Source organism: Podarcis filfolensis (genome assembly GCF_964270895.1).
Source record: "Podarcis filfolensis genome assembly, chromosome: 11".
Classification (NCBI taxonomy): Eukaryota; Metazoa; Chordata; class Lepidosauria; order Squamata; family Lacertidae; genus Podarcis; species Podarcis filfolensis.
Window position 1 is genome coordinate 61,242,160 of NC_139613.1, and position 14,417 is coordinate 61,256,576.

The window sequence follows — 14,417 nt, forward strand, 5'->3', positions numbered from 1 at the left end:
AAATCCCAAATTTGGCCCAGTAGCTGATTGGCAGCTGGTTCAAATCCTTGAGCAGCAGTGTCCCATATGGGTGGGAGGTGGCATTCTGAACCAGCAGCAGCTTTTGGACTTCACGTAAAGCATGCAGTAGTAATGTTTTTATTACCAAGGTAATAAAAGTACTTGTTAGACTTCTTGCTCACTTTTTTTGAGTTACAGTGGTACCTCGGGTTAAGTACTTAATTCGTTCCGGAGGTCCGTACTTAACCTGAAACTGTTCTTAACCTGAAGCACCACTTTAGCTAATGGGGCCTCCCAGTGCCGCCACACCGCCGGAGAACGATTTCCGTTTTCATCCTGAAGCAAAGTTCTTAACCCGAGGTACTATTTCTGGGTTAGCGGAGTCTGCAACTTGAAGCATATGTAACCTGAGGCGTATGTAACCCGAGGTACCACTGTATTACAAAAATCACTCAAAGTGACTTACAACAATAAAAAACCTTGCATTAAAACCAGCCTAAAGCAAAATGGAAAAATCTAAAACATTTTTAAAATATCTATGATTCTATGATCCCACCTGCTGAAGGGGCTTACCAGTGCATGACCCACAGTGACCAAACTCTGCATGTGTCCTCCAAGTCCAGGATATCTAAGGGACTGTCTCCTCCTCTGCTTATCCCGTCTGCTCCCTAAGATCCCTCAGAAAGGCTCTTGTCTGTAGATTGAGGCACGACTGATCAGGCGAGACAGAGAGCCTGGCCCGTACTTTAGACAACCTTGCCCTGGAGGATCCACACCTGCCACATGCCTGGTTTCTAATGACTGGTTAAAACTTTTTTTCCTAGCAACCATTTGTCTTACCGATCAGATAGTTTTTATATGGTAGAATCACATTTTATCCTCTGGTCCTGTTTCCATTTTCATACTTTGGGGTCTTTTTTTTCTTTTGTACATTATTACCAGATCGTTTTTAATTGTTGTAAGTTGATGCAAATGCATTAGAAGGGTATGGAACATATTTTCAGATGAATAAAGGGATAAAAGCAGCTTCATTAATAACATCTAAAGTCTTTGTCCTTATGCATGTCCATATGTTTGCTCTTCTGTAAAGAGAAAATTGGGTGCTGTGGTCCCACAGCATGGTCTGAAAGCTTGTGAGGCTGAAGCTAAGCAGGGTTGGGTCTGGTCAGTGCCTGGATGGGAGACCTCCCCCTTGCATTCTGTGACAGGACATAACTGTAATGAAATAAATAATGGAGAGCCCCAAACTCTATAGAGAGAGCCTTTCCTCAATTTGTGCCTTCCAGCTGTTAGAACATAGAAAGCTCCCTTTATACAGAGTCCGGCCATTGGACTATCTAGCTTGGGATTGTCTGGCACCAGCTTTTGTACAATTTCAGGGTGGATATTCTCCCCCCCCCCGCCCCGGAGATGGCCAGGGACTGAACCGGGGCCTTCTTCTTGCAGGGCAGATACTCTACCATTAGTTATGGCTGAGGCTGAAGGTGTTGTAGTCCAAGACAGCTGGAGGGCACCAGGATAGGGGAAGACAAGAGAAGCACACATTTTTGAACAGGAAACTGGAAGTGGGGTATTTTTTTCCTGCTCAAAATAAGTAGTAGAACCATTTTCCAGGAAATTGCAAGATGAAGTGCAGCAAGATTTATTGAAACAAATTGAGGCCCTGCAGCTGCATTGCTTGATTGATATACAGTCCACAGGTGCCAGGACTTGAGAATTTTTACCTAAACAGCAAGTTGCAAGTGCTATTCCAATTCAAATAAAGCATGTATTATTCAAATGGCTTTGGTAGCTTTTTTTAAAATCTGCACAGTGTCATTATTCAGAGAACAGACTAACCCTGCTTTTTTCTTCTTCTCATGATAAAGTTAATCTTTGCACTGTAGAGATTAGTGAGGTTATGACACCGTTAGCTAAATCTATCCTTCCCACAGCTCTTACTACTAAAGCTGACCCTTCCAGCAATAATTCCTTATACATCCCACCCAAGAATTACCTAGTAAGGCACAAGTGTGATTTGAACCACCCTGTGTGAACCTCCATCTCCTTGATCACCACTTAAATATCACTGCTCAGGAGCAAATTTTCCCAGCAAATTCCTGCAGCTGACTCGGCTTTGACAGCAATTGTTGCTACTTAGGAGTCTAACTTAGGAGTTTTTACTAACTTATTTTGAATCTCTGAAGCTGAGTTAAATTTTTAACATGTATTTTTAATGGCATTTATATGGTAGATTTCAGAATGTGTATTATCTCTATTTAATGTGTATAATCTGTATTTAAATGTATAATAATGTGTATACCGGTAATTGCTGTTTAAAGGCGTTATCAGGAGGGAGCTTAACTGAACCAAGAATCAGAACTGGAACTTGTTTACAATGCTTGATCTCAGTTCTGTATCATCTCATGTTTTCACTGATCATGTACAAAATGTTTTTCCCCTGGTAGTATAAAGCCAGAAAATCAGCCCCCTTCATCCAGAGCAGGTTGTGGAAGAGGAGAACCATTTATGTCAAGTACTGAGTTCCTTTGAGGAAATGCAGGATATAACTGTATTAAGTAAAAATCCATAGCACTGAATTCCTACAGAGAGCAAGCTCAGCCTCTGTGTCGCTTTCAGGCCCACTTTCAAGACTACCTCCCAAAAGGCAAACTAGCTTTCTACCTCCCCCAACCAAGCAATGATTGACATTTCTGAGAAAAATAGGTACAGGATATTGGATCCATTCAAAGTCAGCACTCAAACAAGAAAAAGGATGTTAACAATTGGTTCATAAACTTCTATAAACACTTTTTTATGAAGCCTCCAATCTGGCTTCAATCTTTGCTGTTGTCCCAATTTCCTATTTTTGACTGAACTCTGCTTTTCACCTATTGGGAAAATACACAGCTATACTCTGTCAATTTGGGGCCGCACATCCCTTGCGTGAAAAATAATAACCCACCCAGAGAATACCTTTAGGTGCTTGTGCAATTTTTAAAAAATACACCCTTTTGGAATCATGGTTGCATGCAACAGAAAGACTTCTTTTCACAGGAATCCAGAATTGTTGTGATTACTATGAGCATAAGACACCCATTACCCATTCCTTGAAAATACCACATGGCGCTTAGCAGTGAGTGTCTGCAACCAGTTTGGATTTATAGGCATAACGGAGGCACTCCCTTAACTGTTGTTCTAACTTAACAATATCCTCTGGTAGATTCTTCCCCACTACACACATACATAAATGCTGGCATATATGTTTGGTTTTTCCCAAGAGGTCTTTTCAAAGGTTTCCAGCTTAAAATAAAATAAAATTGCCAGATATAATATGTTCAGCCGCATATTAGAACATTTGAATATGAATATGTAAAGTCATTGCCAAAAACTATTGAGCTTATGATCAGGAGTAGATTTTATTTTAGTTCAGTTCAGTTCAGTTCAGATTATTATTATTATTAATTTTTAAGACTCCTTATTCTTGTACTTAAGTATAAAGAAATTTCAAAAGGGGCTTAATAATGGGCACAGTATAATAAATGGTAAACCCTTCACAAATCCGGAGCTGAACGGCACCTTGTCTGCCTCCTTCTGGCAGCTCCTGCAGCCAAGCAGGTGCCAAACATCTTGCTCTGCTTTCCTTTGGACCCCATCAGTCCCTGGGTGGAGGAAGGGGGGCGGTGTGGGTGGGCCACCCCAGGTATCACCACTGAGGAGGGTGACAAAATGCCGGGCGGCACTCACCACGGGGCCTGCAGGTGGTTCGGGTGCCCGCAGGTTCCGCGCTGCCCCAAACGGTCTGCCCACCGCCTCCCCCTCAGCTGTAGGGCGGCTGAGTGGGAAGAGGCAGGCAGACTCCTCAGAGGCCCCGCGGAGCGTCCTGCCCCAGCTCGCCCCAACCCTGGGGGCAGGGCACGTGTGCTGGCCCAGGCACCCAATCGGCTGCATCAGTGAGGCTGAGGCATCTTGTCAGCTGGGCAGCCCAGGAGCTCCAGACACGCTGCCCAGACTTGTGCCTTGGGGAGGTCACTCGGGGGCTGCTAATGCAGCAGTTTGACTTCACCCCTAGAGGGACACTCCATTGTCTCTCAAGACAGAGGGATGCCAACAGCAACAACTATAAACGGTAAAGTCACTGGGTTGTATCCAATGGGGGCTTGGTGCTAGCAAGGGCAAAACTTCTGCTTGTGTGGAGCAGGATGCTTAGTCTTCACCCCCCCTCCCCGCTGTGGAGCCCTTACCCACTGAAAAAGTTGCTTCTGAGTCTTGGGGGACCTTCTGAAAGAGTGCAAGGTGTGGCATGAAGAACTGCAGTAGGGGAGGGGGAGCAAATACTTGTTGCCTTGCCTTAATGTAAGAAGACCCACTTTCTAGGATCACAGTGCCAGCACAACTTGATGCTCCTGTTTTCTAGGTTGGGATAGAATCTCAGGCGCAGGGGCTGGATGAGGCCCTCCAGGCCCCTCTGTCTGGTCCTCGCCCCCCCCCCCCCAGGCCAGACCTCCCAGTCCTGCTCTGAGTCCTCTGTGAGTTCTTTTGTCTGGATGAAATGTGTCCTTGGAGTGTGGTAATGATGTATCTTTCTTTCCTCGATGGAGGGGTGTGTGTGATACCATTTGTCTTTTCTGTGACTGGAATTTGGCCAACTGTGCACAGTGATGAGTCACACCCACTGCTCTGCCCACTGTTGCCTCGGGCTCCCCTCTCCAGTGTCCTGGACAACCCCGGAGGTTCTCCATGATGGAATGCAACCCTCAGGCTGGAGAAGGTTTTCCTCCTCTGTTCTAGGTGCTTGAATCCAGCAAAGGTTATGCGTTTAGGTTGCGTACACACAATACAGTTAAAGCACATTTGAAGCACATTCTTAACTCAAAGAATTCTGGACATAGGAAAGTTTTTTTAAATGTTTAATGTTTTATTATGTTTGTATATGTGTCGGAAGCTGTCCAGAGTGGGGCAACCCAGTCAGATGGGTAAGGTACAAATAATAGAGTTGTTGTTGTTGTTGTTAATTAATTAATTAGTTACTGCAGTTTCTGAGGGGTAACCTACAGTGCCTTGAAAACCTACAGGGCCCAGAATTCTTTGAAGAAGAGAAATGTGCTTTGAATGTGCTTTAAAGGTATATCTGTGTAGGCAGCTGATATCTTTTCCAACAGTTCTTTTTATAATCTCATTGTCCATCTCTCCCACTTTCTGCCCTAATCTATCCTCATGAAGTTCAAACCTTTAACTTCCGATTTCTGTGCTTCTGTTCATCAAAAGATTTAAGTTTTAAACTTTTTTAAATGTTACATTTATTACAGGATAAACATTGTTCTGAAAGGCAACCAGCACTTTTGATACACACTTGTTGATGAATCTCTCCCCCCTACCAATATATAGAAATTCCCAGCGGTTGCTAAACCAACACAGAGGGTTTTATTCTTTGGAGAGTTAATATACATCATGTGGGCTCAGGTTCTTTCCAGCTTAGTACACTGTTTCTTTTGAAGGATTTGCTTTCCTGAGTTGAACTTTCAGGACTCAGAACACCTTATCACACTTTCACAAGACCTTCTTTCTGATAATTGAAAAAAAGCAAGAAACAAAAGCCCAACAGCCTGTCAGGGCTTGTGCCAGATAAATCCAAGCTCTCGGGGGATTTGTTTTTCTTTTGGCGTCAGATTAGATGTTCAAACGAAGCCGTGTTTTGGAGCTGCAAGTGGATGTCTGTAGAACTCTTAATGAGGCTAATCCCATGGCGGCACATTCCAAGCAGCTAATGGGCGCAAGTTCATTGCTTACTTTAACATCTCTTGGTCAAGAATGGAATGAATGACTTTGCTGGTGGGCGGTCAGGAGTGAATTATTAGTAGTAGAATGACCAGCAACAGAAATGTGGACAAACTGCCCAGAGAGAACTTTAGACACACTCAAAGGCGGATGATCAGGTAAATCATAACTAACATTATTATTATTTGGTGGCAGTGCTTAGTAACAAAATATTTCAGGGATATAAGGCAGGAACAAATGAATGTATACATTTACAAGTAACTGTATGTTTTGCTATTTAGTGCTAGAATAATCTATAGAATAATGATGGTGAAAAAATGGATCATAAATTTGTTTCATTCATGAAAGACATTATCATTCACAGTTTATTATGCACTGCTTATATCTAACATGCAGAAGTAATTGATAATTGCAAATTCATTAAACAATTGTTTTTGCTTTTGTGCCTTCATTCTGCAATATCTGTTAATGTAAATTAGTACTGATATGCTGCATTCATTGCCACTGATGCATTTCTTACTAACTGGCTGGTTTGGCCTGTAGAATGGAATGCCTTCTCCTTCGATTGCAGTGAAAACCAGTAATTATTAATAAGTAAGTTATAGTTTCCTTGGGGCTGAAAAGACAGTAGTGGTTCAAATATTTTTTAAACAATGAAGGGTTTTTTCATACTTCAGTCCCACACAAGACAGATTTTTGCCTAACTTCACAAATTTGAAATTAATGATATAATTGAAAATTAGAGGCAGATTATTATAGTAATAAATATTTTACTGTTTTTCTATTGGTAGTCTGTTGCTATAGCTGAAATTCGGGAATATATTGTATACCATTTTATTTATTAACATTTGTCAATTGATCTTAATATCTTTCCTATGAGCTGACACAAAAAAATACTACTTAGCACCAAATGCTGGGATAAGTTCTGCTTGTGAAATTATAAGTAGATGCTTTTTATTTCTTTAAGATATTTATATTCTGCTATAATGTTTATCCAAAGCAAGCTTACACTAAAAATTAAAACAAAGCAATAATAAAATATGCAATAAACCTAATAAAAGTAATTAACAACATGAGAACAATGGCCACATTAAAATAGTAATTAAAAGAGCAAAGTGACAGAAAGTCTGATTAGAAAGACTGTTGTCAGGTCTAATCAGGCAATTCTTTTATACTTAACAGAGTGTTCATATTTTACTTTTAAATTTAACCTTGTTAGACCAGCAAATTAATTTTCTCTAAGCTACATTTTAAAGATAGTTCTGCAGAAATATTTTATGGGCAAATTCATCAGTGGTAACATTTGAATAGTTTTTGTACATTTTCATAAAACCTCATGTAAACCAAGAAATATGGATAAAATAGCTGCTTCTGGGTATTTTTGTACTAGGAAATTATTTAGGCAGCTATCCAATAAAATTTAACACATAAAAGCAACTTAATATTTACATGGCGGGGGGGCGATGACTATCAGCACTCCAGTCACCTAAATATTAAACTAAATAAGTGAGCCAGTGCAATTCAATAAAACATAAGGTGTTTCACATTTCAAGTAATTCTTTGAAAAATGAATCATTAACCATTTTCTCTTAGTACGTAATACTTTCACAAGGCAACAATTACGCAGATGCACACACACTCCAAGGACAAGAATAGTGTGTTTCCATAAAATCATTTATTTCAATTGCTTCTTCTACAACGTGCTAACTACATGTTTTGTCAACACCTGTTCATTGCAAAATAAATTTGTGCCATCATTTTGTGTTTTGTGTGTTTTGACTTCTAATTAAATATCCGCTCTAAGGTTGCAATCTTGTGCATACAAATTAAGTTCAAATAGGGTTCTGTGTGTGTTTTAGCCTGGCAAACATGGGTTTCTGTGAAATCAGAACTCAAGAGAGGTTAGCTAAGGTTACACCACTGCATGCAATCCTAATTATTAGTTTAAACATGATCAAGCTTACTCTCATATGTGTGGAAAGAATATTCAGGCAAAGCAAACAAATTATGATAATAAAGGTATTATAAACCGTCATTGTGAAAACTTGTTTAAAGCGTTTTCCAAACCCCAACATTCATCATTTCCTTCCATGCCCTTAGCACTGGCCAAGGCTTGTACGGGGAATGTGTGCTCTGCCATGCCATTTTCCTGGGATGTGAGAAACAACCATTTCTTCCTTCTTTAGTACAGGGCTGCATTTTGACTTGTGCCACCGCAGGTTTGCTTAAGATCAGAGCATCAGCTACATCAAGGATACCTATACTTGGCTTTCCCATTGTAGGGTGGATGTAGGAAACTAAAAAGGAAATCATTAAAATATAATCTGGTACTAAAATCATTTTGATATCTCTATAGTCTTTTACTGTTCTGATGATATTTTATAGGGGATTCATTTATGAAAAGCTTTACTTCTGAAAAATTCATATATAGCCTGAAGAATGTTAATGGAACAAACGCTGTTCCTTCTAGTCAGAAATGAACTATGGCAATTAATTTTTCAAAGCTGATGTTTTTGCCAGGGCATGAAGTAGCAGGAAGTATATTCAAGGGACTGGGCTGCTGTTTTAGGTATAAATGGCATTTAATGCATTCTACTCCTCCTTAGCATGTTTGCACTTGCACCACAGTAACTGTGTGCTTAGGATTGCAGCAACAGTCTTTTATCACATAGCCTATAGCTACCATAAGCACTCATGTAAATCTCATCAGCTCTAATCAACATCTTTGAATGCATTTTGTTTCTTTGTATGTTTTCTAAATATATCTAAATTCAGAGGGGGGAGGGAGGGGGAGGGAGGTCATCTCTTAATTGCTGGAGTGGTACTTTTTGTCCTTAGATTAATTATTAAAAACAACATATTGACTTGAAATAGGCTACTTAGGCTTACCCGCTTACCCAATTCTGAGTCAAAGTGCATAGAATTGTGCCATTAGAAAATTAAGATAATTTTAAGAATTATGAAAATTATGCTATTGCTAGTTTTCCCCATTGACCCAATGCACACCCACTCTACTTGAGAACAAAAACCCTCTTGATACCGCCTGCTCTTTTTAAAGATAGCATCCACATAGTGCATGGCTTCTCCAGAATGAGCAGAAGCTAAGATTTTGCATGCTTTTTTGCTTGTTCATTTCTGGGCTTTTTCATTTTGTTATCTTTGCATGCTGCTAGATGCAGATTGAGGGTGATACCTCGGGTTACAGACGCTTCAGGTTACAGACTCCGCTAACCCAGAAATAGTACCTCGCGTTAAGAACTTTGCTTCAGGATGAGAACAGAAATCGTGCTCCGGCGGTGCGGCGGCAGCGGGAGGCCCCATTAGCTAAAGTGGTGCTTCAGGTTAAGAACAGTTACAGGTTAAGAACGGACCTCCAGAAAGAATTAAGTTCTTAACCCGAGGTACCACTGTACATGATTCAGAAAGCATGTTCCTCTCAAAGAGGTTGTTGCCAATGGGCAAAAAAAACTAGAAGAGAAACAAATAGAGCAGTGAATCTCAAAAGGCAGCCTGGCTAAAGGAGTGGCTCAGCTAGGGCTTGACCCCTGGCCTGAAATCCACAGCATTGGGGGTGGGGGGTGAAAATGACAACCTAGAGAGCAGCAGATGGTGGGATATGGCATTAGCCCCTGGGGTGGCGTGGACATGCCAAATCCTGCTAGGGCTAACACTGGGTCATCACAGCACCCCTTTTCTTCTTCTTTAGTAAAATGTTATATAGTCGGGGGCAGACAAGAGGTGTACATGTTTACAGGTGCTAATTTTTATTTTATCATATCAGTTGTTTTCAACCATTGTGCCGTGGCACCCTAGGGTGCCTTGAAGGATGGTCAGGGATGCCACAGGGGTGTCCCTCTTTCCTTCCATCTCTCCTCTGAAGCCCTCTTGCATCTCTGCCTCCCAAAGGCTTGCACAGCTGTTTATTGCAGCAGCCCTGGCCATAAGTTCCGCAGGCGAATGTTGCCTCTGGGAGGCACCGCTCTTTGGGGCTCCCAAGGAGAAGGAAGAGGAGAGGAGGCTGAGGGAAGCTGTTCAAAAAGGGCTGAGGGCTGCCAGCTCCTGAGCCCCACAAAGGAGCCTCAGAAAGAATATAGTTGGTTAAGGGAGCCTTGGACTCAAAAAGGTTGAAAATCTCTGTATTTTTGATCATTCATTTGCTACAACAAAATGGTGCTTATTCCCTGTTTATCATCAGGGCAACAGAAACAAACTCAATTTTTTTTACCCTTGTCATCAGAGTATTTCTTCTTCTTTTTAATCAGGGTTGGAAAAATGCTGTTAGCTTGTTTTTTGCATGGGGATGCAGTTGTAAATCATGGAATGGGGTACGGGGAGGGAAGAAAAATGTTAATTGTGTGCTTCAGCACTGAAGTGATTCACAAGTCTATCTAAAGGAAGACATCATAAAACCATTAAGTCCAGAGTCTAAAATTGCACAGCTGTATGGAACTCAATGCCTTTTCAGCATTCTTGTTCTTTTTCCGGCACAACTTGGTCTGCTGCTGCTCAAATATAACTGCTGCTTTATATTGTGGCTCCTCTTGTTTGGTGCTTCTTATGTCCTCCTCTCTTGTTCATATTTTTTTTGTTGACAATGCGATATAACATAGATATATATCTTTGAATGGGATATAACACAGAAAGGTAACAGAAACAAACTTAAAAAACATCAACCCACCTATAGGAATAGACAAAGTTAGACCAGGTTTCCTCCTATGTTCCCAGTGGAAATGATGATGATATGTGTTACACTACAGGAAGGAAAGGGCTGATACTTAGCACGATCATTTATGGACTCTCCAGGTGTGTCTCACTTTGATGGATGGTTTCTAAAGAGATGTGTACAAGTGTATGGTGCTGGGGTTAATCTGGTGCCAGAATGAACTTTTGAATGTTGACAAAATTTCACAAATATTTCTGGTTGCGAAGCAGAACAAAATCCATTCCACACCTTGGGATTCTACAAATGATGTTCTTATTTGTTTCCTTCCTGCTTCTGGATTCCCTGTTTTTCAAGATAGTCATTATGAATTGTATGATAATCTATATTCTAATGCTGCCATATAAGAATCACACACCAGAATCCACTAAACAAGTGGATTCTGAGCTTTGACTTAATTAAGAAGTCAGAAGTGTTCTTTTTTTTTAAAGAAATATTTATTAAGGTTTCACAAAAACAAACATACAAAAACACATAATAACAAAAGAGGGGGGAAAAAGATAAATAAAACATACAAAAACAACAAGAAAAATTAAGAACAATTGTTTTTCATAACATAAAACTCGTTTGATTGTTTCTTTGACTTCCTCACACCTCCCCTTCTTGTATTCCCATTTAAATAATCAAATCAGCAAATCCTTACCCTCTTTCATTTATCTTATCTCTATAACTTAACATTTTATAACTCAGTATTTTCATACATTATCAATCCATTTTTGCATATTCTTATTAACTTTGTTGCCAATACCCCTTATTTCCAATCCAACACCATTTTAGTTATTTTTTTTTTATAACCTAATTAACCCTTCTTCCATATTCTTAAAGCATTACAGCTGGAAACCACTCAATTTCTATCCAACATCATTCTAACATTCATTAATTTTGCAATATTTCTGTAAATAGTCTTTAAATTTCTTCCAATCTTCTTCCACCGCCTCTTCTCCCTGGTCCCGGATTCTGCCAGTCATTTCTGCCAGTCCCATATAGTCCATCATCTTCATCTGCCATTCTTCCAAAGTGGGTAAATCTTGTGTCTTCCACTACTTTGCAATAAGTATTCTTGCTGCTGTTGTAGCGTACATAAAAAAAGTTCTGTCCTTCTTTGGCACCAATTGGCCGACAATGCCCAGAAGAAGGGCCTCTGGTTTCTTCAGGAAGGTATATTTAAATACCTTTTTCATTTCATTATAAATCATTTCCCAGAAAGCCTTAATCCTTGGGCACGTCCACCAAAGGTGAAAGAATGTACCTTCAGTTTCTTTACATTTCCAACATTTATTATCGGGCAGGTGATATATTTTTGCAAGCTTGACTGGGGTCATGTACCACCTATATATCATTTTCATAATATTCTCTCTTAAGGCATTACATGCCGTAAATTTCATACCGGTGGTCCACAACTGTTCCCAGTCCGCAAACATAATGTTATGTCCAACATCTTGTGCCCATTTAATCATAGCAGATTTCACCATTTCATCCTGAGTGTTCCATTTCAACAGCAAGTTATACATCCTTAACAAAATCTTAGTTTTGGGTTCTAACAGTTCTGTTTCTAATTTTGATTTTTCCACCTGGAAGCCAATTTTCTTGTCCAAATTATATGCCTCCATTATCTGATAGTAATGAAGCCAATCTCACACTTTATTTTTTAGTTTCTCAAAACTCTGCAATTTTAGTCTATCTCCCTCTTGTTCCAAGATTTCCCAATATTTCGGCCATTTGGCCTCCATATTGAGCTTTTTCTGGGCTTTTGCTTCCATTGGTGACAGCCACCTTGGTGTTTTATTTTCCAATAAATCCTTATATCTTGTCCAAACATTGAACAAAGCTTTCCTGACAATATGGTTCTTAAATGCTTTATGTGCTTTAACCTTGTCGTACCACAAATATGCATGCCACCCAAAAACATTGTTAAAACCTTCTAAATCCAAAATGTCTGTGTTCTCAAGAAGTAGCCAGTCTTTCAGCCAGCAAAATGCTGCTGATTCATAGTAAAGTTTAAAGTCTGGCAGGGCAAATCCACCCCTTTCCTTTGCATCAGTCAATATCTTAAATTTTATTCTGGGCTTCTTGCCCTGCCAGACAAATTTAGAGATATCTTTCTGCCACTTCTTGAAACAATCCATCTTGTCCACAATTTGCAGTGTTTGAAACAAAAACAGCATTCTAGGCAATACATTCATCTTTATAGCTGCAATTCGACCCAACAAGGAAAGCTTCAAATTTGACCAAATTTCTAAGTCTTTTTTCGCTTCCATCCAACATTTTTCATAATTATCTTTAAGAAGTCAGAAGTGTTCAGTGATCCCCATGCAAAATAGTTGTTTTAAGTGATTTCAAAACAGCAAAAAGAATGTAATGTCAAGGGGTTTCTTACCAATTGGAGAGGTTTAATGTATCGTTATTTTCATTTGTTTTATTTTGTTGATTATATCAATATTAACGCTGTATGCAATCCATCAAGCCCCACAATAAATGCCAGTGGAGCCTTTTATTGAAAAACACAACTCCTAAACTTTTCTACTGTGGAGCATCCTATGTTAAATGCTTTGTTGTCCTTTAAAACTGATATTGAACAGGAAATTTATTTTATGGATTTTTTATTCATCTCTTTTTCAGGCTCAGAAGTCATGGATAGAAAGAGCATTTTACAAAAGGGAATGTGTTCACATCATACCCAGCACCAAAGACCCCCATAGGTATGGCATGGCTTTTGTCAATGAACTTGCTTTTCGTGACAGCTTATACTTAACCTATTATATCTCATTGGATCTTGGCTTTTGATACCTGGCAGAGAAGAAACAGCTCTATTCTAGTAATTGCCAGGCAACAAATGTTGTTAAACTAAGATGGACTCAATATCAATTTGAACATAATGTAGCTCTTTAACCAGGGCTTTGGCTAATTAACATTCTATGTCCTTTTAGATGTCTTTGTGGGAGTATTGGTTTGCTTTTGTTTTTATTATGTATTTTGTGTTCTAATTTTGTATTTTTATGTTGTGATCTTTGGATGAAGGGCAGTATACAAATTTAATAATAATAATTTTCCTTTACCCAGGAAAATACTTCAGGTTAGAGATATAGCTGTTGAAAAACATGAATGCTAACAGATAATACATATACAGTGGTACCTTGGTTTGCAACCATAATCCGTTCTGCAGGTCTGGTTGTAAACCAAAACAGGTTTTAACCCAAGGCGCTCTTTCACCAATGGGGCCTCCAAAAAAAATGGTTTGTAATCCAAAAAAAGAGACACACACTTCTGGGTTTGGCGTGGTTGTAATCCAAAACAGTTGTAATCCAAAGCGGTTGCAAACCAAGGTACCACTGTATCCTGCATTATAAGTAAAATATCTTCAAGCTGAACACATTTAACGTAATACAGCCTTTGAGAAGCAGTTGGGACAATATTTAAACAACCATTTCTTACCATTTTCCATTTCTTAAAAGTGTAATTTTCTTGAAGTATCATGGAAATTTAAATGTGTTCAAGTTCTGTTATCCCATTGTGGCAAAAATATTTATTGTATCAATTACCGTATTTTTCGCTCTATAAGATGCACCTTTTCCCCTCCAAAAATTAAGGGGAAATATGTGTGTGTGTTATGGAGTGAATGGGTCCATGAAGGGAGGCTCCATGGCTTCAGCGAAAGCAACGTGAAGCCTCCGGAGGCTTCGCGTTGCTTTCGCTGAAGCCAGGAGAGCAAGAGGGGTCGGTGTGCACCGACCCCTCTTGCTCTCCTGGCTTTGCTTCACTGGAGAGGCGCTGCACAGCTTCCCCTCTCTGCGCAGCGCCCCTTCAGCGAAGTGGGAGGAGAAATGGAAGGGGCTCCGTTTCTCCTGCCGCTTCGCTGAAGGAGCGCTGCACATAGAGGGAGAGAGTTTTTTTTCTTGTTCTCCCCCTCTTAAACTAGGTGCGTCCTATGGTCGCGTGAGTC

General features: G+C 39.9%; 1 protein-coding gene across 17 annotated transcripts in view; it reads left to right on the forward strand.

Moving 5' to 3' along the window:
- The window catches only part of TRPM3 (transient receptor potential cation channel subfamily M member 3), a 418,048-nt gene that overhangs the window by 255,623 nt on the left and 148,008 nt on the right, over positions 1–14,417 (forward strand). For 15 of the 17 annotated variants that reach the window (XM_083576479.1, XM_083576463.1, XM_083576474.1 and 12 more), the window contains exon 2: positions 13,097–13,176. In XM_083576479.1, the coding sequence (XP_083432605.1) occupies positions 13,097–13,176 (80 nt within the window). Of the gene's footprint in view, positions 1–5,457; positions 5,916–8,060; positions 8,085–13,096; positions 13,177–14,417 lie in introns of those variants that run through there. The other 2 variants (XM_083576471.1, XM_083576468.1) reach the window with 2 other exon arrangements.